Here is a 25,943-nt window from a genome sequence, read left to right on the forward strand (position 1 = left end):
AAAACAATAAAAATGCAAGAATATACATAAATAATTTTCTTTTCAATGTAAATGCATGTCTGTTTGCCTTTTTTTTCCTCCCTAAAATGTGTTGACTTCAAGGACAAAGATTCACAGTTACATTATTATTCATTTTTAGCATTACTAATCATTTGACTCTAAATATTGTAGCTCTGTATTACAGTAAAGTCCGTGAGAATCCTTCAGGGCCAGTGAAGGACTAAAGCTCAAGCAGCTGATCTGATGGAGGATGAAAACCATCTGAAGTCCAGTAAACTAACAAGACTAAATGACACTTCAGAGATGTGTAGCAAACTTTACGGAGGAACGAGACATACATTTGAGAAGTGTGTCTCAGAAACAGCTGCTTTTCCACTCGGACTCTCTCTTTCACCTTACTCTCCATAAATGCATGATTCTCAAACCATCAGAACTCTTCAGACTGGTTTAGACATGATCCTGTGAGAGGTGTGAGCTCATTTCTTTCTTATAAAATGAGAAATATATAAAATAGTGCAATTGTTTTTAGTAAATGCATGTTTTCTTATGGAACTGAGATAACGGTATAAACCAGTTACAACAGTCTGTAATAAACTTGTCATCGCTATTACTTCAAGTCAAGGTCAGCTGTGCTCGAGCGGCTGTTTATAAATCATTAAATATTAAGAGAAATGTACCCAGGGAATGGAAAAGGAGAAATAGGTCAAAAGCGAGGAGGAGTTGAGTCCCTGCGGAGCGTTTGACTGTAAAAATCAAGGTTCTGACCGTTATTACCTTCTCATCCTCACTTAGTTTGTTCTTGATTGTTAAAACATCTGGAAAAACTCAGAATTAATAAAATACAAGGCAAATATGTAATAATTCTTTCTTATTCTTAGTATTTTGAGAGATAAACTAGCAATTCTGAATGTTCCTCCCGTAATTCAGAAAAAAAAGAAAAAAAAAATCAGAATTATAATATAGTCTAATAGATAAAAAGTTGAAATTATTATTTTTTTTAATTTTTGTATGTATATTTGTTATTCTCATTCATACATAAATGAACCCGGTCAGATTTCTACACTCAGAAAATATATAGCTAGCTATACATATTAGTTATGCAGTTTTTATTAGTTTTATTTAAATAATAATATTTTCAAGATGCATTTATTCAAATTAAATTAAAAATTGTCCATAATGCACGGAAATTCTAATGGAAATTCAAATACATTGTAAAAGTCTAAATTATATAATGTGCATTAGTGTGTGTTACTATGGTGATTACCGGTACATTTTCAGGTACAAAGCAGCTTTTGTATATTATCATCTCTTATATAAACAGTACGAAGTATAGAAATACACAGGCAACAATATGCAATCTCGCAATACCTGAAACACGGTCACAATATTTTCACAGTGAAATTCTGGAAACCACAGCTGCCAGTTATTTACATTTTATTATTTTCATATAATTTTTTTTTTTTTTTTTAGTGTTGATTTTAAGATGTCTACAATCTCAATTCTCACCGACACTTCAGACATAAAAAGAAATTAGCCAAAATCTGCAAATTCCCTCTAAAGGCGGTGTCCCACTCAAAACATCTCGATTTGGGTCAGGGACAACACACGTGTAGGCCTTTATGTTGAAATCTTGTTCTCTGTCAGATAGCCCTAAAAGGAGAGACAAAGCCTATGCATAGGGCCCGGGATCTTGTGCAACGCCTCTGCACACCCCACCAGTTTGGCTGAAGCTGGGAAACAAGAGCCAAAGCAAATAACAATATAAAGAGACTTAAACTGAACCGAGATGACATCACTGAATTCAATGATGAACTGCCTTTAACTGTCATTCTGCATTATTGACACACTGTTTTCCTAATGAATGTTGTTCAGTTGCTTTGATGCAATGTATTTTGTTTAAAGCGCAAATAATGCAACTGTACAAAAACAAAGCTCAGTATTTCTGTGTTACTTGAAGAAATTGCATCATATTCTCTTTTCTTTAGTCATGCATATCTGACTAATCTGATTTTGCTGACAGTTTATGACCAGTTATATGCCTTTGCATCAATCCCGCAATGAATTTTACTTCAAATCTTTAGTCCAGACATGAATTAACTTCAGACATGTTGGCTTTTTTATATCCTTTTCTAGCTGCACATTAATATTAAAGGACTAGTTCACCCCAAAATTAATATTTGCATTAATGTGCTCACCCTCAGGCTATTTAAAATGTAGATGAGTTTGTTTCTTCATCAGGTTTGTAGAAATGTAGCATTGCATCAGTGTTTCATTAATGGATGCTCTGCAGTGAATGGGTGCCATCAGAATGAGGAAGGAATGCATGTAAGTAATGTGGTGGCAAACATCTGCAGGATCAAAAAAGTCTGCATTTGTTATTTATTCATCTTTGTTAAAGTTAAACAACTGCGCAGTGTAAGTTCATGTTAGCTCAGGTCCATTAAATAATATTAACAGATACAACTTTTGATTTTAATAATGTATTAGTAAGTTATGAAATTAACTTCAACAATAATAAAAAAAAAATGGTAACACTTTACAATAAGGTTAATTAATTAACTGTATTAGTTACAATGAAATAATCATAAACAATTCTACAACATTTATTGACCTCAGTCAATATCCATTTCAGCATTTACTAATACATTTCTTAAAATCAAAAGTTGTATTTGTTAACATTTGTTAATGCATTATGAACTAGCAATGAATAACTGTATAACAAAAATTAACAACGGTTAATAAATACTGTGCCAAATGCGTTGTTCATTGTAAGTTAATTTTAATTAACACATTAATGTTAACAAATGACACCTTATTGTAAATTGTTACCAACAATTCTAAATTATATATTAATCTTAGCTGATGCTCACTAATGTAGTTAGTAAACACAACCTTATTATAAATCATCCCCATATAATTTAATCTAAAATGTGTTATGTGGAGATGATGTTTCTCGACGACTTAAAATCAAAATAGCCAAAATATTAAACAAACAAGCAAGTGTAGAGTATAGTAAATTTTGCAGATGGTTTTATTGGTGCAATTTCCATGTGGACCTTGTTATCAGTTTACTTCCCAAGAGTGTTAATGGATATCCGTAAACGAGTCAATAGAATCGCTTCATTTGAAGTTGATTAAAATATCACGCTTTCATATTTACAAGAGTCAGTAGAAAGTGTTCATATTGTATGGACAGTCTAACGCAGTTCCTCGGGCTTGTCTCTAAAGTGAGTTTGCATCAAAACACATAAACGTAAGTTGATCTGCTGTCGCTTCCAACCACATTTTTGGCGGTGCACTTATAGATGCCATTGTCTCTGCTGGAAGGGTTCTGAATGACCAGTGGACCTTGAGGATGGAGATACTTGTTTCCATAAAGACGAGGCTGGACGCCGACCTTCAGTTGAAGACCATCAGGCATTTCCCAAACCACCTCGGCTTTAGGTGTAGCAAGAGAAATACAGTTTAACTGAACGGCCACACCTGGACTAGCGTAAGTCACTGGCGAGGGTCCTTTGGTTATACGCGGCGGATACGCAATTACTATCACCGAAACCAAAAGGCTGGATGATCCATGTTCATTAGTGGTTTGGCAGAGGTACATCCCTCTATCATACACAGATGTCCTCTGGACAGTAAGAGTGCCATTGTTTAGGACCGAATATCGTCCGGTTGTTTGCGGCCGAGTTAAGACGACTCCGTTTGGTAGAGTCCATGTAAGTTTGGGCAACGGGTGACCACCGGACAAACAATTGAGTTGCAGATTCTCGCCATTTATTATGCTGACGAGTGAGCTGTACTTGTTGGTGATTTCTGGTTTTCTGTTGGACTCCAAGGTCACGGTACGCTCAACGTATCCGGCGCTGTTGCGTCCAATGCAGCGATACAGTCCAACCTCTAAAATCGATGGGTCTTTAATGACCAAAGTCCCATCGAGTCGATGATGGAAACGGAAAACACTGGTTCCCCTAAGCAGAGATGTGCCATTGGGGAGAATCCAAGTGATCTCCGGCATTGGTTTTCCTTCTATGGAACAGTTTAGACTTAATATCCCATTGGTGAGTTGGATGGACTCGGTAGGAGAACTTCTCAATCGTGGCTTTTCAACACCTTCGGTCACCTCAAGTTGAACCTGGAGTTTGGCTTCTCCTCCTTCATTGCGTGCAATGCAAAGAAGTGTGACCGAATCGCTTATCCGCACTGCGTGAATGTCCAGTGTGCCATTGCGATGGACAGTAATCCTTGAGCCGTAGTATGGCGCAGGAAGCACGATGTTGTTGGGAAACACCCACATGATCCTTGGAACCGGGTTTCCATTTGCATTGCAGTCTAAAAGCACACGCTGATCCTTTACGACAGTTTTACGGATTACCCCTTGATTCTCTAATCCACTGATGACTGGCATTGACACAAGGGCTTCTACGTAGATAACTTTCTTGTCAATTCCCGCAACGTTCCTAGCTGAGCAAGTATAATTTCCGGAATCAAACCTCTGGATTTTTTGAATGTGCAAAGTGCCATCATTGGCGATCTGGTACTTGTTGGATAATGGTACTATGGTGCGATGAGACGGAGACGTCCATGTGATTGTAGGAGTTGGTTCTCCTTTGGCACTGCAATTGAGGACTACCGTTTCCCCAAAAGGAACTTTAACGACACTGTAAACATTGTTTCGGATGATCGGTGCATCCACCACCACCTTGATATGAACCTTCATTTCATCTTTCCCAATCGAATTCTCGGCGTAGCATGTGTAGTCACCTTCCTCCTTCATTCTGACTTCGTTTAAATACAGTGTACCATTGTCAAACATCACATATCTCTTTGTGCGGACCCAGTTGTGGTCCGATTGTGGGATGACGTTTACCATGGTACCATCCGGAAGACTCCACGTGATTTCTGGGTTGGGAAGACCTGAAGCGATGCAGTCCACTTTCAGCTCTCCTCCGTATGACACCTTGTGATCGCTCAGTGACTTCTGGACGATTTTAGCCGCTTTCATCATCACGTTGACTTTAAGGAGAACGTAGTCATCGCCCATTTTGTTTCTGGCCACACACAGATAGTCACCCTCATCCTTTTCGTTCACTGACGTGATGGTGAGTGTGCCATTGCTGAACACTTTCATTCTGTGATCAAAGCTGAAAAGAGCAATGAAGAGAGGGAGGTTGCATCCTTGTAACAGTGATAATAGTAAATGCATAATTTATTCAAGGACTCATGTGAGCAGTAGGGATGATACAATTAGTCAACATCATTAACAATAAAAAAAATTGTCGACAACTATTTTTGTCGTTGAGTATTCATTTGATCTCATATGACCTAATGTAAGAGCCTGCAATAACACGCTTTGACCAGTGTGATGCTGCAGTGCAAGACTGTACAAGACAGTGGTTAACCCTAACCCAAACCTGCTTTTATGCAATGGATAGCCTTAAATCAATCAGCTTTACAGAGTCAGTGTTGATTTCAGTTCAAATTAAAACTTGATTTTCTTTTATAAAGCAGGTTTAGCAGGAGCTAGCTAATGGTAATTTTTTAATTTTTCAAACCAGTCATAGTTTGGTTTGCAGGAAACAAAGCTTTATCTAGCTCAGGACCGTTTGATCCAAAAATAAAGCATAATTGCATGAATAATCAAAGTCTACTAAATAATCAGTGAAATTGGAATAAATTTTTTTATTGAGATATATATATATATATATATATATATATATATATATATATATATATATATATATATATATATATATATATATATATATATATAAGAAGAATGCATGAAGCTAGATTTGTATTTTTTAAAGCAGAGGCTCTGTTGTTTTGTTTGATATATTGCATGTTCAGTTATTCATACTACAATACTCTGGGAGCCAGGAATTAATTGTGAAATTTATCAAAAATGCTGACCTTGGCAGGCAACTTTTTATTTTTATTTTTTAAGTTTAGTGGGGAAAGAGTAAAAATCCATTCTTTCTTACAAATTATAAAACTAAATTTGCATTGTGTTTGACGGACAACAAGCATGAGATTACATCTGCACATACACAGGGTTGCAAATATATAAATTAATATATATTTTAGTAGCACCATATGACGTTTTCTTTAAGCGTAGCATGCCAAAATGTTTCCCAAAAAAACGTAAACCAAAGAAGATCATATAGAACTCTGGTGTCAATGTTTTCTACAATCAACTATTTCTTATCAAGCAAAAAACAGTCTTCCCACTGTATCCATTTATTTTATTCTTAATTAACTACGCTTCATTTTGCTTTGCTAGTTGGTTAATTATGCTATAGTGTATATGGAGATAATTTTAGGAGCCCAGAGACAGTAAAATTCATAAGAGTGCTATTTTTCCCCCATTTTTAATCATTCGGTTTTCATCAAACTCTACATTAGATTGTGACCGATTCACAGCACAGTCTGCACTCAAAGTTTCTAAACACTCAATAGGCATTGCTGACATGGCAATCAACAAAAACTTGATTCCTTCAATTAACCATTACCTGTAATATGCATCAACCAGTTTTTTAGATGGCGTCCTCCAGATGATCCTGGGACTGGGGCTTCCGGTGGCCGAACAGTTGAGACTTAACTGACCTCCGTAGCCGACATCAGTACTGTGTGCGGAAGTGGACATGATTTTGGCAGTAGTGGATTGTGTTTTCACTTGCAGATTCACAGTCCTTTTAGCAACTCCCACCGAATTCACAGCCACACATTCATAATTCCCAGAATGCTTGTCTGTAGGGTTACGAATAAACAGTGTCCCGTTGGGGAGAACAAACAAATTGCCATTGACGAACTGTGAGGGGCGAAGCTGCGCACCGGTGAACGTGACCCAGCGGATGGTCGGACCAGGAGCGCCTTTAGCTGTACAGTGCATGAATGCTGATTGGCCATCATAGATGGTGTGGTTCTCCCGGGGCTGCTCTTGGATGGTGGGAGGCAAGGCTGCAATTTGAAGCCTCACGGAAAGCATGTCGGCTCCAGCGGCATTGCTCGCTATGCATTTGTAGATGCCTTTGTCCAGGTAATTGGTGTTTTTGACTTGAAGCGTTCCATTGGTGAAGAGCACAATCTTCTGTTGGCTGTTACTAATAGCTCGCACCACAGATCGATCTGGAAGCACCCAGCTGATGTTTGGTATGGGGAGGCCTTGTGCTTGGCATTCCAAGAGTGCACTGTTTCCGAGATACACCGTCATATCTTTATGACGTGAAAGCATCATCTTGGGGGCGTGGGCCAAAACCACAAGGGTCACCATCATCTTATAGATGCCGTGTGGATTGCGAGCACTGCACAGATACTGCCCACGGTCCTGAGGCTGGATGTTGTAGATGACAAACGTGCCATTGGACTGGACCTCAAACCGCTGCACTCTGGTATTCGCTGACATGACGGCTCCTATGGAAAATAAAGTATAGGGAAAGAGATTGATTAATTTGAGCCAGTGAAAAGCATATTGGTGTATTGTAGTGAATCAGATATATATATACCAAGGTGCTGTACAATCAATCAAATATCAACAACATTAACACTCAAAACAACATTATTTACAGCAAAGAACAAGGATAACACCGCACAATTACCTACAGCTATAAGATAGAGAAAAAAGATGGGTTTTGAGTTTGGCTGTGAACACATTCAGTGTAGAGGGAGTTCTAATAGAAATGTTGCTTATATTTACTGTGCATAATTATTAGCTACTTTTAGAGTGGGTACTGTGATGGGGCAGAAAAAAAACTTAATACCCGATGAATAGAATGAAATAGTAAAAATGCTAGCTGAGGGATAAAACAAGAGATTTTGCCAAACTTTGAAGAGAGACTGGAGAGCTGTGAGGCGTTCTCTAAACAATTCTCAAGAAGGGTGGAAGAGGAGAAAGGACAGAAAAAAAGAAAAGCTGAATCAGAGGGATATACGAGGAATAGAGAGGTAACGAAAAACCCTCTACAAACCAGTTCAGATATATTCACAAGCTGTGGCTTGCCAAATATAAGTCAGATTATTAGATTTAGTGTTGCTTCATCAAGTTTCTGAGGTGAAAAGGCACAAACCCGGCCTCCTCTGAGAAAGGAGCATAAAGAAAAGTTTCTCGAATGGGCAAATAGGTAAATGGTGATGTATTTTGCCAAAGTATTGGACAGATGAGATGAGGGTGACTTTAGATGGTCCTGATAGATGGGCTCGAGGCTGAATAGTTCATGGACAGAAAGCTATGACCTGATTTCCAAGGCAGCAAGGTGGTGGGGAATTATGATATGTGCTACACAACCACCTGGCTAGCTTAGAAAAGTATTAAGGACGACTATTGTGCTATTATCTCTGTACCTAATAATTCCGTGCACCTCTTCTAAGAAATAGTGAATTTTTTCTTATATAAAAGCAAAGCAATCTTTAAATGTCAAAACACAGTGGAAACAAAAAAGTAAATTGTCATGCACTAAAGAAAGTCAAAATCTTTTTTTAATGAAAAAAAAAATAGAAGTATTGAAAACAATCAATATAATTTACAAATTAATAATAATAAAACAATAACATATTTTATACATTCTATATATATATATATATATATTATATATATATATATATATATATATATATATATATATATATATATATATATATATATATATATTGAGAGAGAGAGAGAGAGAGAGAAGAAAAACACATTAAACTTCTATTTATTATATATCAAGATCACATTTGGTTTATTCATTGAAATTATACTCCAATTCCTGAATATGCTGTAACTGTAAATTCTTGTCATGTCATATATGAGTTACCTGTGGAGACTTTGGTCCAGGTCAGAAGGGGTTTCGGCTCCCCCACAGAATCACATGGTAACTGCACATCTGTACCAGCATTCACAGTGACTGTGAGGAGTTTGGTAGCAGTGATCCTGGGTCTCATTTGTGGGGCAGGAAGAGTTTGTGGTCCTTGAGAAAGCTGAACTGCACTCGGTTGTCTGTTGATTGGTTCATTGATCTGAATTTGGTTGTTTGGCTTCGTGGTGCTTGACACAGTTATGCGACTCGAGGTTGCAGATTGAGCAGTCAAAATTGTTGGTGATGTAGTTGATCTGACGTTGTTGAGATTTAATTCCACAGCTGAAGTGGTGATGTAAGGGCTTGTGATAATATTAGGTCTAATGTTCACAGAGGGCTTTTTACTGTGATAGTGCGGATACCTGTGGTTAATGCTGGGAAAGCTTCCCCTGTGCCTGGAATCAATGTAGTTTGTTCCAGGATTCCTTGGGTAAAATGGAATTCTATTGTCTGGTAAGGGTAAATTGGGTGTTAAATTTAGAGCAGATGTAGTTGAAGTAGTAGCAGCTGTCAACAGTGTAGTAGAGGGTGCTGTTGTTCCAATGATTTGGCTCGTAATGGGAATGGCTGTAGTTACTGGAAATGTAATTGTAGGTAAAGTATTCAGTGATTTTGAAGGAACAGTCAAAGGTCCATCATGTCCCTGGACTATCCTTTCCCTTCGGTCTTGCTTAGAAACAGAGCTTGGTTGTAGGAAGTAAATCTCATTGCTTTGAGGTGGTGAAATTGTGGGTGAAGACTTGGTTTGTGTCCCTACAGTTATTAAGGATTCTGTAAGAGTCTCTGGCATTGAGGGAAAAGATAATTGGTTGTGAATGGATTCTTCTTCTTTTTTAAAGCTTTCATTTGGTTGTGAACGTGGGTAGTATTGGAGTTGTGGCATGGAGGTGACTACAGATTCTGTGTCCAAAGTAAAGCTGATCTCTGTTGGATGAATCTCTTTGTTGGCCTTTGGTAACACTGTCGAAAGCGTGCCTGTGAACTCCTGCCGGGCAGTTATCAGTGGGACTGTTTCAATGCCAGGTCGAGATGTTGGATCTACACTTGTGGGAACCAAGTACTCATCAATCTCCTCTGCAGATGCAATGCCTCCGTCCTCTTCCTGCTCAAAGTAAGGGACATCTTCATATTCAGGCTCTGATGTGGTGCTTGTGGGGTGAGAGGTGGAGGTGCTTCTAGAGTTTGTCATCTCTTGAACTTGGAGGAAATTGTTTGCCTTCACTTTGGGGATTTCTGAGCCATCAGGGTGGGAGATGGTATCTTCCTCATTGACGGCATTTGGTAATTCCCTCGGCACAGAAGGATAAATGGGAGTAGTAGTTGGATATTCCAATGTGCTTCCAGCTAAGGTTGTGGAGTAGATGGGAACAGTTTCTGGGAGAGTTGACTGGACTGAAATGCTTTCAGCTGGATTTGAGGAATAAATGAGAGCATTGGTTGTAGAAGTTAAATGGATCAAACTGCCTCTAGATGTGGTTCTGGAGTAAACATGAGCAGTAGTTGGATCGACCTTTGCATCTTCAGCTGGGATTGTAGGATCAGCTTTCAAAGTTACAGTTTGACCATGAACACCTACAACTGTAGATGCTGACCATGGTCTTCTGGTAGGGAGCTTTGAGAATGGCCGTCTTAATTTTTTCCGTCGTCTACTTTCAAATCTTCGCCTGTAGCTCCAGTGATCTTTTGCTCTGGATTGTGCTGAACTTGTTGGAGCATGCTGTCTAATGCTTTCAGTTGATGTTGTTGCAAACGAAGAGCTGTCATGAAGTCCAGAACCAAAACCACCAATCTGTGACTGGACGCCAGTCCTTCCAGAGAAATTAAGCTCATTTTCTTTCTCAGACTCTGGTTTGATGACAGACCGGGAATATACTTGGTTATTTTCAGCACTTATGGTGCTCACATGCTCTCTTTCTATAACGTTCACCTCTTTCATAACATAATGGGGTCCAGATGTGGGATTTGAGATGTAAGGCACCTCTTTTGAGCTAGTTTGTAATTCTGGAGGAGCCATTAGATTTATGTTGTTATTTTGCCCCTCAATATGAGGTGTAATTGCATGCGTGTGGTAAACATCTGTTTGGTGTGGAGTACTGAAAGTGTTTGATTCTTCCTGTGGATCAGAGTCACCAGAGGAGCTCTCAGTGTTGTCAATTGAGCCTGGATGATCTACATTCATCATCTGTATACTTTTCTCTGTTGTGCCATGCTGGACAATGTTAACTGATGAGTTCTTTGGAGAGGTTTTCTCACGGATTTTGGCCAAAAGAACAGCCCATTTCTGAGGGTCTATTTTGTTCCTTGTATTAACAGTTCTTTGGTTTGTTAAGCCAGATCTGTTTGATTGTCCATGCATGCCCTTTCTAAAGGGTCGCCTATGGTGGATGTTGCCAAAAGAACGTCCTTGCATTCTTGCATTTGGATCCCTCCTTCGATTAATAAAGCTTCTGTTTGGTACTTTTCTTTCATGAGTTTCATCTCCAGAAGCTTCATCCGCATCCTCCAAAAAGGCTTTTACTTTAGTGGACACTCCCATGGCAGACTGCGGTCTAATGGGATACTGTCGGAGAGGCTGGATTGCTTTCCGCCTCATAACAGTTAATTTAGTAGCCAGTACATCCACACCATGCTGGTTCATGGCGACACATTTGTGATATCCATTATTGTTAAGCTGACTATAAGGAATGAACAAAGTCGAATTGTAAAACACTAAAGCCCCGGATGTATTGGCTTTGGCATTCAGTACACTGCCATCTGGAAGTATCCAGTTCACCACAGCATCTGGAGTCGCTGTAGTCAGACAAGGCAAAGATGCAGACTCACCTACAAACTTTGTTAAAGCAATTCCAACTTCTTCACCTGGAAGCGGGGTTGAGGACTCGATAACGGATAAACGGAAAGGCAGAACATCGATATCTCCTGCAACCTCAGCAACACAATAATAAACTCCAGAGTCTCTGTGCTCGACAGATTTCATGTGAAGTTTGCCACTGCTAGAAACTGTCACTCTTTTGTCGGTCGAGCTAAATGCAGCTTTAATCTGCGACCCATCAGGCATCATCCAACGAATGGCTGCTTTTTCTGAGCTTTGCACACGGCAGTCCATTTCAACCGTATCACCCGCAACAGAACTGAAGCTTGTCTGGGTTTTATTGTCATGCTCAATCATGACCCAAGATCTAACGGGCTCCTTGTCTGTGGTGGCAGTCAAATGAGTGTTAAGAACGAGTCTCACACTCTTAGAGGAGGAATACGGCCTGTTTAACCTGATGTTCATTAACGACTGCATGAGCCATGATGGATGGGCTAAAACACTGGCTCGGACACCAGTATAAAAGTAAGCATCTTTTTCAATGTCCTGTCTGTATCTGTAGCTCAGCTCCGGCTCTTTGCTTAGCATGATTTCCCTTCGCAGATGCACAGGCACTTCACTGTAGTACGCAAGAAGCCTCCACAAGCTTTCATAGTCGTCTCTGTCCACAGGACATTCCAGGTCAAAGAGTAATGTCACATTAGCAGCGATCTCCAGAGATTTTGTATAATTCCAACTGATTTGAGTAGAATCCCTTGGTTCAAGTATTTGACAGATCAAGTCCACTTTAGTCCCATGCTCATCAGATAAACCGAGGGAGAGGTTTCCAAAAGGTGGTTTGATCCTGTCGATGGGCAGAAGTTCACTCATGTTGTCCTCATGTGAGATGTTCTTTCCTTTAGAGCTGATGGCTGGTCCAGAGCAGATGAACTCTTTGAGATCTGAGATATCTTGCCCCCTAAGGTGTTTAGGAGATGCACACAGTGGACAGAGCTGACTGCTGGAAAATGATCTGTCCTTTTTGCATTTCATCACACCTAGGAAATGAAACAAATCCAGACTTTAGGAGTGTTCTAAATATTCAAACATCTCTAGTTTGGATCTTTTAAAAGTTTTAAAGAAAAAAAAAAAAAAATACCGACACAGGCCATCCTATATATACATAACTATAGTAAACGTACTTACAGAATATACTTCTATTCAAAAGTTTGGGATCAGTAATGTTTTTTTTTAAATACGTCTCTTCTGCACATAAAGGCTGCATTTGTTTTATCAAAATACAGTAAAAACAGTAATATTGTGAAATATTATTAAAATGTAAAATATTTGGTCTCTCTTTTAATATATAATTTATTTCTGTAGTCAAATTTGTATCTTCAGCATCACATAATCTTCAGAAATCATTTTAATATGCTGATTTATTATCAATGTTTGAAACAGCTGCTTAATATTTTTATAGTAACCGTATTACTTTTTTCAGGATTTTTTTAATTCAAAGTTGAAAAGAACAGCATTTATTCAAAATAAAATTTATTTTGTAACAAAAAATATAGTAAAAGTCTAGTAAAATTAAAAATAATAATATAGAATACTGTAATTTTTAAATGCAACAACAATAACAATATTTTACAATATTATTGTTTTTACTGTATTTTTTTTTAAAAACTTATAAAAAAAAAATAAAAAAAAAATGAAAATATCTAAAAGATCTAACTGATCCCAAGAAGACATTTAAAAAAATTTCTTTTTACGACATTATTTTCTTCTTTATTAAAATTGTGATCAAAAATGTGATCGGCAGCATTTTATTCGCACAGAACCAAAGACCACAAACTGAACTGCCCTCAAACTTTAACCCTATTCAACTAATGCTCCACAAACAGTGAGATTTCCTTCAGGAAATTCAGATCTAGTTTACACTGATAGAGCAGTATTGGATAGTAGTGTTATATGATCATTCTGAAGCACCTGGATGCTGTGCGCTCCAGTCCTGTAACCCGCTCATCCTGCAGTCACAGCTCCACGGGTTTCCGTATAAGAAGAGGTTCTCCAGCTGCGGCATGTTCTCCAGCATGTTTCTGGGCAGCGAGCTGAGGAGGTTTTCAGAGAGGTACAGGTGCTTCAGGGTGGACACGGGGAAACGCCGCAGCAGCGAGAATGTGCTGAAAGTAGCAGGATGGAGCTTTTGCAGATTGTTGGCCTCGAGATGAAGCAGACGCAGTGAGGTCAGCCCACTGAACGCATCCGGGTGGATGAACTCGATGCGGTTGTGGTCCAGATGGAGTCTAATAAGGGCCGTCAAACCAGAGAAGGTGTGACTGGTAATGACTCTCAGTTTGTTGTAGCTCATTTTAAAAACCTGCAGGACACACAGTGAGTCATTATGACACAAACAAGCCAACAGAGTCTGTTTAAAATGTAATCAGTGTATCCTGCAGCTGCATTCTTCTTATATTTACCCAAGTCTGTTTTTCTGAAGCCAGAGCTCATTAATTAGATCTAAGACTAGCGTGCTTCACCAGATGACTGGGATTTTACCTGTAGAGAAACAAGATCCTGAAAAGCAGCATCTGGTATTTTCTGCACGTTGTTGCCGTGCATCATGAGCAGCTCTAGTTTTCCAAGGCCAGCAAAGGAGACGTCAGTGATGTGATTTATAGCGTTAAACCTGTTAGAGAGGAAAATAATCGTTACAATACTGTTTTCGACATTATGCTGAAGTGTAAAAAGTATAAAAATTTAAAATCACCATTGTGTATTACAAATATTGTTGGCTCTTTGACACTTGTTTTCACCTCTTTTGTAAGTCACTCTGAATAAAACGTCTACTAAATGCGTAAGACAGAAGTCAGTAAGAGCTTTATTGCTAAGTTTGCACATACAAGGAATTTGGTTTAGTGACAGGAACTTCTAGTACACAGAGACAGCAGATAATAAAACTAAAGATATATGAGTAACATCTGTGTTTGAGGAACACAACACAGGAAAAACGATCAAACTATACAAATCCTGCTGAGAAAAAACAGCCTTAGCTGGTTGTCCAGCCTGGTTGTAGCTGGTCAGCAGGCTGGTTTTAGAGGGTTTTTTGGCTGTGAGACCAGCTAAAACCATTTTATTTAATGTAACACAATTTAAGTAAATGTGACTTGACTGACGGACTCACTGTAAGGAATATTCACAGGTGTGCAAACTCTAATATTTCAGATTTGTGATCCTTTCATTAACCTCCAGTTTCTGCCGTGCATTAGTTAATCAGTAGTTACTGACCCAAAGTTGATGCGCTGGACTTGTTTGGAGATGCCTGTGGGAACGGTCACGAGCGCACGGAAGGTGCAGTGCACTTCAGCGGGAACAGAGCAAGCGCACTGCCGAGGACAGACACCACCAGAGACCCGAAAACTGACCAGCAGCACCAGAATCAGCCCGATGCATGAAGAGCCCATGATCGCCGTGAGATCACACACTTCTGAAGCCTTCACACGTCCCTCTAGCGCTGAGACACAGAATTACACCTCACACACAGCCAACAGGTGTTCACAAAAACATTCACATGCATGCATTTGGCAGACGCGTTTAGACAAAGTTACTTGCATTGCATTTAAGGTTTACAACTGATCCCTTCATGCATTTACTGGGAATCGAACCCATGCAAGAACACTCAAATACGTTTAAATACACTTTCTATCATAATATGGAACATCTATTGAATCAATCCTGTTGAATAAATTGAACTATATTATGTTTATTTTTTCACATTCAGAAGGATCTTGTTTGACTCAAGATCTTCAGGATCAGTTACACTTTATATTGGAAATCCTTTTGCATTCCTTGAGAATATCTTAAAACTTAATTTCAAAATTACATTAGAAATGAAAATAAACCGACATGTAGTCAAATAAAAAAGGGCAAAAGTCCAATTCAATGATTAAAGTCTGAATGCATGAAGAAATGCATAATTTAGAAATATAACGAGTTCAGAGCAAGCAAAAGCAGCGTACAATTTTTTATATATATATATATATATATATATATATATATATATATATATATATATATATATATATATATATATATATATATACCTTAAAGAGTATAAACTAATGCATTTGGGTTGATTCAGCAATATTAAATTATATTTTGGACTTTAGATGTTACTATTTTTTCAGCATTGCAACTGGTTAAAAATTTTTACATACATAAATAATATGTATTCATAAATGCATATTTAAAACTATGATTATATTGTTTTATTGCATAAGCAGTACAACAAAAGAACCAAGAAAATAACACATTTAATGTTATGATGTTTTTATGTTTTCACTTTAAACCACTGAGCCATGGATTCTAATATAGAAAATGAAACCGAATGAAATTAAACTCACCTTGATGTTCTTGTGAATGTCTGTATTATGAGCCTTCATTTCCTTATAATAGTCCTCACTTAGATCAGCTTCGCGTACAATACACCAGAATTTCACAGCATTCTTCTTTAAATGATCACCACGTTTTCATAAATGCAACAGAACTAAATAGCAGCAAGAAAAAAATAAAAAAATAAAAATATGACTATAAAAGCAGAGAAAAATGTTTCTTTTTCAAAGGCACATATGATGAATAAACTCCCGTTAGGTGCTCCACTGTCTGCACAGAAACTCAGAGTAGAGCAGGAAAAAAGTGAGTGTGAAACCCAAGCTTGAGTAAGGAGGAGCTAAAGAAGAGAAACCCCCTCAGATCAGCGACCCTCCTCTGAAAACACTCCGTTCAGCTGCTCAGTTTGTGTAAAAACATCCATCTACTGCTGCTGCCGCTGAAAATCATCAGTTAAACAACACAGACACAGATTTCACCGACAAAAATATTTTTAATTGAGGAATTTTTTTATAAGACAATTGCATTAGAACACAATACTCAAATGAAAAAAAGTTTTATTTTCTTGCATAAAATCAAACACAATCAGATTTATTTTAATATAATAATTATTTGAAGGTAGCACTTTAGAAATAAGGTCAAATTTATTAATGCTAGTTAATGCATTAAAAACATTTCACATGTGCTAGACATTTAGTATTAATTTTGAGGAATTTGAGTTTAAGCCGACTGTACGTGATCACTCAAATGGAAACACATTTCGTTTTCATGTATAAAATCAAACATTTTCATTTAAACCATCCATATGCATAGCCAATAGCTTGATTCGAGTTCGCCACATTGTCATGATTTTAAAGACAGCTACACCAGTCTATTTTAAGTCTGACTCATGACCATCTGCAATCCGAGACCATTCTTTACTATAAATAATTATGTCAAAGAATTAACTATTTGTCACTATATGTTTCAAACACCACACATATTTGCACCAATCTTCAAATAGAAGGTCACAATTAAAGTGTGTACTGTACTGATGCATGAAAAGCTTGATGTGTACTTAACTTTGTGTAATGCGGGCTGTAATTGTTTAGTCAGCGCTTCAGTAAATGGTTCTTGGTGGTCCTGGTCCAGCACTCATTCAAACACAGAGTTAAAAATACCGTGGACTGCAGCTTTTATTGGCTGTTTTACACAACAACAACAGAGCTGAGTGTTAAATCACTATACACTGAACAAATACACACGCTCTTTGTATTATTTTTATTTGAATTCATTTTCCAGGCAGATAATTCCTTTGCAATGCAACTTATTTTATGAAGAGTTGCATTAGACATTTTCTTCGTAAGTACTTTAATTAGCAATTGAGATTCAAGCAATTCACTTTTTATAGTCATATAGTGTTTTATTGTCACATAATTATCTAAATTATGTTATGATTGGATGAGCAGCATTTTATATGGATGCTTGTGTCTGCCATGTAGTTAAAAAATAATCTAAATAAAGCTGACTGTGACTTTATCTGATAATTTGGACATCTTTCTTGCAATTCTGAGACATATTAAACATTTTTTAATAATAATTTAAAAGCAATTCTGAGTGTATATGTTGGAATTCTGTGGGTCTTTTAATTTCTGCCACTGAATAAAACTTTTTTACCCGCAATTCTGTGTTTTTATCTTATCTTGGCAATTCTCAGCTTATATCTTCGCAATTTTAGGCTCGCTTCAGGCGACACTCTCCGGATTAGCGGCCAGGAGGTTCAGCTCATGCTGAACTAGTGGATGTGTTAGCGTGTGCTACCGAAAAGTTACTATTGAGTGTCTGGACCAACCAAGTGAGTCCCAGTCCTCTAAGCCCAGTTCCAAAGAAAGCTGCCTTTTTTTCAGTCATCTACATAAAAAAAAAATAAAATAAAAAATGTTTTTGTAGGACCTTTGATGCTGCTCTGGCTCATAGATCTCAGTGGACCGGTTCTTGGGGGTCCAGCTCAATTCTGTTTATGAGGCTAGTTTGGCTCTTGCTTGTATTTCCGGTAATAAAACGTGTTTGTGTGCACATGTCGCAGACTCCTGGGTCTCATGCAAGCAGCTTCTCTTGTGCTGCCCCTGGGCTGCGTCACATGAGGCCGTTTCTGTGGAGGATGAAGTTCAAAGGAGTTTGTAGCTTGTGGCCAGCCCTCTGACTATACCTATAGAGTGACACGCAGTTGCTTTCATACCCTTTTACATAGCTGGACCCTATCTTTCTTCAGCAGGGGGGCAAGATGAGCACTGTTTGCCATCACCAAATAATTACGATGGTTATTTCCCTAATTGTTTGGGGTGCAGTCTTCGAGGACAGACCGGCTTGTGTTGTCTAGACAGGAGAGCTTCTCTCTTGGTGCATAAACCACTTAAAGCTGTGATCCATCTTCCTGGCCCTTTTGCATTTCCTCCCAATTTTGACAGGTTGTCATGCGATCATCAGAACAGACAACACTGAGCTAGTGTGTCACGGTCACACACCCTGGACAGGCATGTACAATCCCTTCCTTCTTTGGACTCAGGACAGGATTCTTTCCCTGAGAGCAGTTCACGTCCACGGGACTCTGAACCTCACAGTGGACTTCTGATCAAAGCAGAAGCTCAGGTTGGGAGACTGGATGATGAACTGACCGGGAGGTGGCAGGGCAGAGGTAGAACTCTCCTAGCACCTCTGGGGATAGATGGTTTCACTCACCAATGCCTGGATCTGAGGCTGTTGGCGTTTCTGTCAATCAAGTTGATTCTGGCCGTCTTGTGCAGAGTGAGGTAGTGTGCCTCCTGTTGATAGCCCCATCCCAGACACGGTTCTCAGAGCTAGTCTTCCTTCTAGAGCACACCCTATGGGAGATCCCAATCTCGGCCTGAGATTTGGAGGCTATGGGTGTCACCGATCAAGGGTGATCCCTGTGACCTCTGGTCTTCCTGTGGATGTTCAGTAAACCATTGACAATGCACTCCTTCTATGAGAAGGTGTTTGAGTCGTGGTGTTCGACCCAGTCAGCTGCTCGATGGTTCAGTGTTTGAGTTTCTGCAGGAGAAGTTTGCGGCTGGAGCAGCTGCTACCAGCTTGAGAGTTTATGTTGCATCTATCGCTGCTCACAGGCATCTGGATGAAGTCCTCATAACTAGACATTGTTTCATGACATTTGACTCTTCTAGCCTGGTCTATTTTGCATCGGGCCAGATATGACAGCGTTTAGATTTGAGAGTGTGGTATATCGTTCCCATTGCATCATCAGTGCAGGGACTTCTTCAGCAGGAAATCTGAGGGGTGGATGATGTGTGTGCCAGTATTAAAGTGGGTGACGTACTAACGCTGGGGTGGCACCCGCGCCATTAGCCAATAAATTGGCATGATTCCATCCAGGCTTCAGACAACTGACGCACACCCAAGTGTTCCCATTGCATCATAGCTATGCAGCATCTCGTTCAAAGAGCATTAGAAACATTTTATAACTGTTTTTCATTTCCTGTTAATGCTGAAACCTGATTGTAAAGTGTAACCTTTTTTTTATTATTATTTAATGAAAATAGTTGCATTTTATTATTTTACTGTTTTGGGATGTTTTACAATAGCAATAAGCCACTTTAGGTTGTGCAGTCAAGCAGGATTTAGTTGGTTCACACTGTGCATAAGAAACATAAAATCATGGTAAATGCATGGCGTTCAAATATTATATTGAAAATCCTATTATATTAGCACAGGACGCTCACAGTGAATGGGATGTGTGCATTTCTGGCCGATCGTGTCCTAATGGAGCCTGAACAAACATTGAGATGAATAGGAACGCAAGCATACAGACCTGCTAGAGGAAAGCAATCATTCAGATTCAGGCTTTGACATCTGATCTTAAATCTACAATATTTCACTGATTCTTTAGCCTGTATAACCTGCAGGTTCATTTGTATCTGTTTATGCTGAGTAGTTTTATATTTGATGTGGAATGATATTTATGAAGTACGTGTCAGTGTCTCATCTCATTGGCAGAAGAGCTAACCCTTCAGATGGCCAACATCTTCTCAGAAGAACTGGAGGAAATTCACAGAGATCTCCAACTAATAAAAACTAATGAGCTGCAGACGATATCAATATCATTACTGAGGCTGTTTGTTGTTTTTCTTTCTCAAAAGAGACCCTTGGATCCTATTGATTCTTAATGTGATATTTAAACGCTGATGGTTTCTTAAATATTATTTGAATTCAAGGAAAAATAACTGTACGAAAATAAAACATAATACATTTTCAAATATTTTATTTATTTATTGAAATATATATTTTTAATGATAATGATAACAACCCTAGTTATTATTGTTAACTAGTTTAACCTAGTGTTCACAGATCAATTAACTTTTTGAATTACATAAATAAATTAGCAAGTCATTCATTTAGTTATAAATGCTCTGAATTAAGCTTAAAGATATTATAAAAATCTCACCCTTGTGTTGATCTTAACTGGAATGATTGTCATCCTTCACTGGAACACTTGATCAAAAGAACAAAAGCATCAAATACAAAAAAATACAGTTCATTCCAGTTCACATGATGCTCTGCAAGAGAGAGACACAAATAAGTCATTAATCAGTGAAAATCTGATGAAACAATATTTCAAGATTGGCTTTTTATATTAGACCTAAATCAACTTATAACAATATTATCTGTCAGTTTCAAGTTTGTGTAATTAAAACTGCTGGATCACGAGACCATTTAAAGTTCATACTGCAAGTCGTCTTGAGATCCCGGACACCTGCTCATGAGCGAGTTCAAAACAGCTGCATCTGTGGAGCATAAAGCTGTGCTCATATGTCCAACAGTGGCAGCTTTTATAATCAGCAGTGAACTGTTCAAGCTGTTAGATCAACCACAGAAGCACAACTGCAGATCACAGATTGCTTAAAGGTCAATCGCAGTGATTTAAGAGTCCATTAAAGGAATAGATCACCCAAAAATGAAAACGTGCTGAAAATGTGTTCACCCTCAGTTCATCTGAGATGTAGATGAGTTTGTTTCTTCATCAGGTTTGTAGAAATGTAGCACTGCATCAGTGTCTCATCAATGGATGCTCTGCAGTGAATGGGTGCCGTCAGAATGAGAGTCCAAACAGCTGATAAAAACATCACAATAATCCACAGCACTCCAGTCCATCAATTAACAACTGGAGAAGACAAAAGATGAAACAAATCCATCATTAAGATGTTTTTAACTTAAATATATAGAGCCTAATCCATATAAATCATTTGAGTCAGTTTGGGAGTTCGGAGCGAGATCGCGAATCATTTGAGTCAGTTTAGGGATCGCGAATCACGAATCATTTGAGTCAGTTTGGGAGTTCGGAGCGGGTTCACGAATCATTTGAGTCAGTTTGGGGATCGCAAATCATTTGAATCAATTCGAGAGTTCGGAGCGGGTTCATTTGAGTCAGTTCGGGAGATCGGAGCGGGATCGCGACTCATTTGAATCATTTCGGGAGTTCAAAGCAGATTCGCGAATCATTTGAGTCAGTTTGGGGATCGCAAATCATTTGATTCAGTTCGGGAGTTCAAAGAGGGTTCGCGAATCAACTGAGTCAGTTTGGGAGTTCGTAGCGGATTCGCGTATTATTTGAATCAGTTCGGGAGTCCGTATGGGTTCGCCAATCATTTGAGTCAGTTTAGGATCACGAATCATTTGAAAAGTTCGGGAGTTCAAAGCGGGTTCGCGAATCATTTGAGTCAGAATCATTTGAATCAGTTCGGGAGTTCAAAGAGGGTTCGCGAATCATTTGAGTCAGTTTACGGTTCGCGAATCATAGCTGTATATGGATAGGCATTTTTAACTAATTTAGTAGCTAGTTCATTTAGTAGCTAGTAGTAGGTTTTATTCCAAGATAGCATGGAATAGATATAATATGCTGTTATAACAGCATATTATACAGTCTATTCCATGCTGTCTTAAAATTAATTTATTACTTAATAATCTTAATTAATCAATCAATCAATCAATCACCTTTATTTATATAGTGCTTTAAACAAAATACATTGCGTCAAAGCACTGAACAACATTCATTAGGAAAACAGTGTGTCAATAATGCAAAATGATAGTTAAAGGCAGTTCATCATTGAACTCAGTGATGTCATCTCTGTTCAGTTAAATAGTGTCTGTGCATTTATGTGCAATCAAGTCAATGATATCGCTGTAGATGATTAATTAATTTATGCAGTTATTAATCTTACTGATAAATAATAATACCACATCTAAATGAAAATACACCATTACAAATGTTACTTCTGTATTCAAAATCTTCAAAGTTTGTAAGCATTAACTTTAATGTTACCAACATTTTTAAAAGTAAAAGCACAAAATATTTCTTAATATTAGCTACTGCATGTGACATTTTACAGCTAAAATGTTGAAGTTTAGCTGTTTTAACTACCGCAATCATTAAAAATGTAGCAACCTGAATATCACTTCCTAACATCATCCCTAGCAAGTAACTCTTTCTCCTGTTTTGGTTAATAGCATATCAAGAATGTGCCATACAATGCATGTGTATTTTATTTGACCTCAAGCTCCAGTCCAAACCCTAAACTCAAGACTAAGACAGGGTTTATGAGAGAATGCTGGTGCACATACACCATACGATCTGCAAAAGATAAAAGCGCTCAAGACTCAAAAGCATCTGAAACTCATTGACCAGCACTAGACACATGGCTTACAGACTTTAAACTTACCGAGTTTACTCAAATCATCCAGTTTTAGTCAGAACATCTGAGATTTCTGATTCATTCAACAAACATGGAAGGAGATTTTATACTGATCATGCTTTTTTTTTAAATGGTCAAAAATGACAGCATTGCACATAACCATCCAATTTTTTTGTTTGAGGATCTGTTTTTAATGCATGCAAAAGATCACAGCCCAGATGTTTTAAAGACATTTAATCTGATTTCTGCTTTCAGATGGGATCAAATCATAAAAATGGGTTGTTCAAAAGAAAACAAAAAGAATTATGAAGTAATTAGATCATGCAATTCAGTCTTGGGTTTTACCGGGATCAAACCTTCAGCATGTGCGGTTCAAAAGGTTTTGGGGCCATTTGATCCATTAAAAAAAAAAAAAAAGTCCACGTTTATATGTAGTACCATTTAGAGTTTCATAATCTGGAACAGTTTGTGATTCAGTAAAATACTGCACTGAAAATCTTGCACGAAAGTACCTGATCCTGATATCAAAACATGAAATTTCCAAATGAAACCTTCTAAACATCTGCAGCCCGAATGGTGACTGCATCTTCATTTTCATGTGAAGCATCCCTTGAAGCGCGGTGGGTGTGTTGAGGTCAGATGATGTGTGTTTGGGTGTAATTGAGTTTTACAGCTCTGGGAGACTGTGTGTTGGCTGACCTTGCACTTTGACAGACTCACGCAGATGGTGCGAGTCGTGAACATCATCTCGTGTCGTCAGACGCTCAGTGTTGGCTGGCCTAGTTTTAAGATCTGCCGCTCCCCTCAGAGAAATAATGTCCTCCCGAGAAGTTCAGCCGGTTCAGGCAATACTCACACTGTAGAGGAATCAAACAGTCTTGAGCTTTGTAAATAGAAAGAGCTCTGAAGTCATATAAAACTAATTTATTACTCTTGGTGCACAAAACATAAAATTATTTGCATAACAATTTACTTCAAGTCTTTATTATGCATCATATGCAATAATTCTGCCTTATAATGCATTATACATAAAGGCTTCGAGTAAATTGTCTATTTTGTATTTTTTTTTTTTTTTTGTACAAATATCCATAAAACACATTTACTTGAGAGCAGAATGGCTTGTATTATACATTTTTTCAGAAAAAAAAGACTCAATATAATCAGTTAAATTGCTTGTCAAATAAATGTATCTTGATTCAGGAATAAAAATTCTGAGGAAGATAATTTTTTTCAGTGTTATAAAGGAAACACATGAGGAGAAATGCATTGTGCAATGCTTTTCCATCTGTCAGTGTATATAGATTCTCTCATAATGCAGAAAAGATGATGTGAGATCATGCATTCAAATGCCATCCTAAAAGACGGCTTGCTGCTTAATGCTGATGCCCGGGTCAGTCCTATATGAAGTAAAGCAATGCCATCAACAAAAGCAATGCATTTCTCCACTCTATCTTGTTTTCTACTCTAGCATTCTGTTTTTCCATTAACATTTTTCTGTACTCTGCTTTAATGGTTAAAATTAAAATAAAAATAAAAATGCTCAAAAAGCATGCATAATTAATTTATATGACGAAACGTACTCAGTTTAAAAGCAAATTATTAAAAGTTCAGCACAAATTACATTTTAGAGCCACATTTTTTTTTATTTTCTTTTTTTTTGTGCACAGGATTCAGGATTTTAATTATTTTTAATTAAAAGTGATACAAATTTAAATAAAAACAACTGAATTTATTATTACTATTTTTCACATGCTTACGCTCCTTTATTGTAAGTCATATTGGATACAAGGGTCTGCTGAATGCACACATGTGAAATGCATAAACTTAAATGAGTTTGACAGATTTGACAGATTTGTTCACTCTGGTCCATTATTACAGACTTCATTTCTAGAGTTGGGACTCTCAGAAGCTGAAGCTAAAGGCCCAAATCCTCATTTCAGGAATTAATGGAATCTCTCATCATAACCAACACCAACAGTCCTCACCGGTAATCAAAACAGCTTTTGATTTAGAAACATTTTTACTGCCGTCCCTGATGAGGGGGTGATGAATAAACCTTCAAAACGCTCAGGCAAACATTCATAGAGTGCACAGACTAAATGAGGGGGATTTCAAGACTCTGAAATGACAGATAAATATTTACACTCGGCTTCTGCAGTAGATGAGTCTGAGTCTAGAGGAATGTCTGAGTCTCCAAGCCAAAGACAGAGACCTGAGACACAAAACACAAAACATGCTTTAACAAGCCAAGAGTTCACGCCAATCCATCACCCAGTCTATGAACAAACACATTTCAGTTTTTCTTACCTGTTATATTAAAAGTAGAAATTTCTTCCACACCTTCACCATTCAAAAAAGAAAATGTATTAACATGCAATTACAAATACCTGAGGAATTACATTAAAATGTATTTTATCCATCCATCATCCATCCATCATCTTCCGCTTATCCGGGGCTGGGTCGCGGGGGCAACAGTCTAAGCAGAGACGCCCAGACTTCCCTCTACCTAGCCACTTCTTCCAGCTCTTCCGGGGGGACCCCGAGGCGTTCCCAGGCCAGCCGGGAGACATAATCGCTCCAGTGTGTCCTAGGTCTTCCCCTGGGCCTCCTCCCAGTGAGACATGCCTGGAACACCTCCCTGGGAAGGCGTCCAGGAGGCATCCGAAATAAATGTCCGAGCCACCTCAGCTGGCTCCTCTCAATGTGGAGGAGCAACGGCTCTACTCTGAGCTCCTCCCGAGTGACCAAGTTTCTCACCCTATCTCTAAGGGAGTGCCCAGCCACAATACCCCAAGATACCTTAACTTATCCACTTGAGGCAGGAACTGGTGGGCAATCCACCCTTTTCCGACTGAGAACCATGGCCTCAGACTTGGAGGTGCTGATTCTCATCCCCAACTCGGCTGCGAACTGTCCCAGTGCACGCTGAAGGTCCTGGTCTGAGAAGGCCAACATGACAACATCATCCACAAAAAGCAGCTACGAAATTGTATGGTCCCCAAACCGGACACTCTCCAGCCCTTGGCTGCGCCTAGAAATTCTATCCATAAAAATTATGAACCGAACTGGTGACAAAGGGCAGCCCTGCCAGAGTTCAACATGCACCGGGAACAGGTCTGACTTACTGCCGGCAATGCGTTCCAAACTCTTGCTCCGGCCGAATTCTCCTCTCCAGTACCCTGGCATAGACTTTCCCGGGGAGGCTGAGAAGTGTGATCCCCCTAT

General features: G+C 38.5%; 1 protein-coding gene across 1 annotated transcript; it reads right to left on the bottom strand.

Moving 5' to 3' along the window:
* Positions 1–2,613: 2,613 nt before the first annotated feature.
* Positions 2,614–16,478, bottom strand: LOC113052887 (matrix-remodeling-associated protein 5-like). Its single transcript, XM_026217339.1, has 7 exons — positions 16,029–16,478; positions 14,914–15,139; positions 14,185–14,314; positions 13,615–14,005; positions 8,793–12,683; positions 6,510–7,410; positions 2,614–5,141 (listed from the first exon to the last, which is right to left on the bottom strand). Exons 2-7 carry the CDS (start codon positions 15,087–15,089, stop codon positions 3,239–3,241), a joined length of 7,392 nt encoding a protein of 2,463 aa, XP_026073124.1. The 5' UTR covers positions 15,090–15,139; positions 16,029–16,478; the 3' UTR covers positions 2,614–3,238.
* Positions 16,479–25,943: the final 9,465 nt, after the last annotated feature.

Source organism: Carassius auratus, chromosome 34, assembly GCF_003368295.1.
Source record: "Carassius auratus strain Wakin chromosome 34, ASM336829v1, whole genome shotgun sequence".
Lineage (NCBI taxonomy): Eukaryota > Metazoa > Chordata > Actinopteri > Cypriniformes > Cyprinidae > Carassius > Carassius auratus.

Coding starts and splice junctions, on each gene's coding strand:
- LOC113052887 (XM_026217339.1), bottom strand. CDS start 15,089: ATGGGCTCTTCATGCATCGGGCTGATTCTGGTGCTGCTGGTCAGTTTT. Junction 14,006..14,184: donor AGGATCTTGTTTCTCTACAG/GTAAAATCCCAG, acceptor TGTGTCCTGCAG/GTTTTTAAAATGAGCTACAA. Junction 5,142..6,509: donor CTGGTTGATGCATATTACAG/GTAATGGTTAAT, acceptor TGCTCTTTTCAG/CTTTGATCACAGAATGAAAG.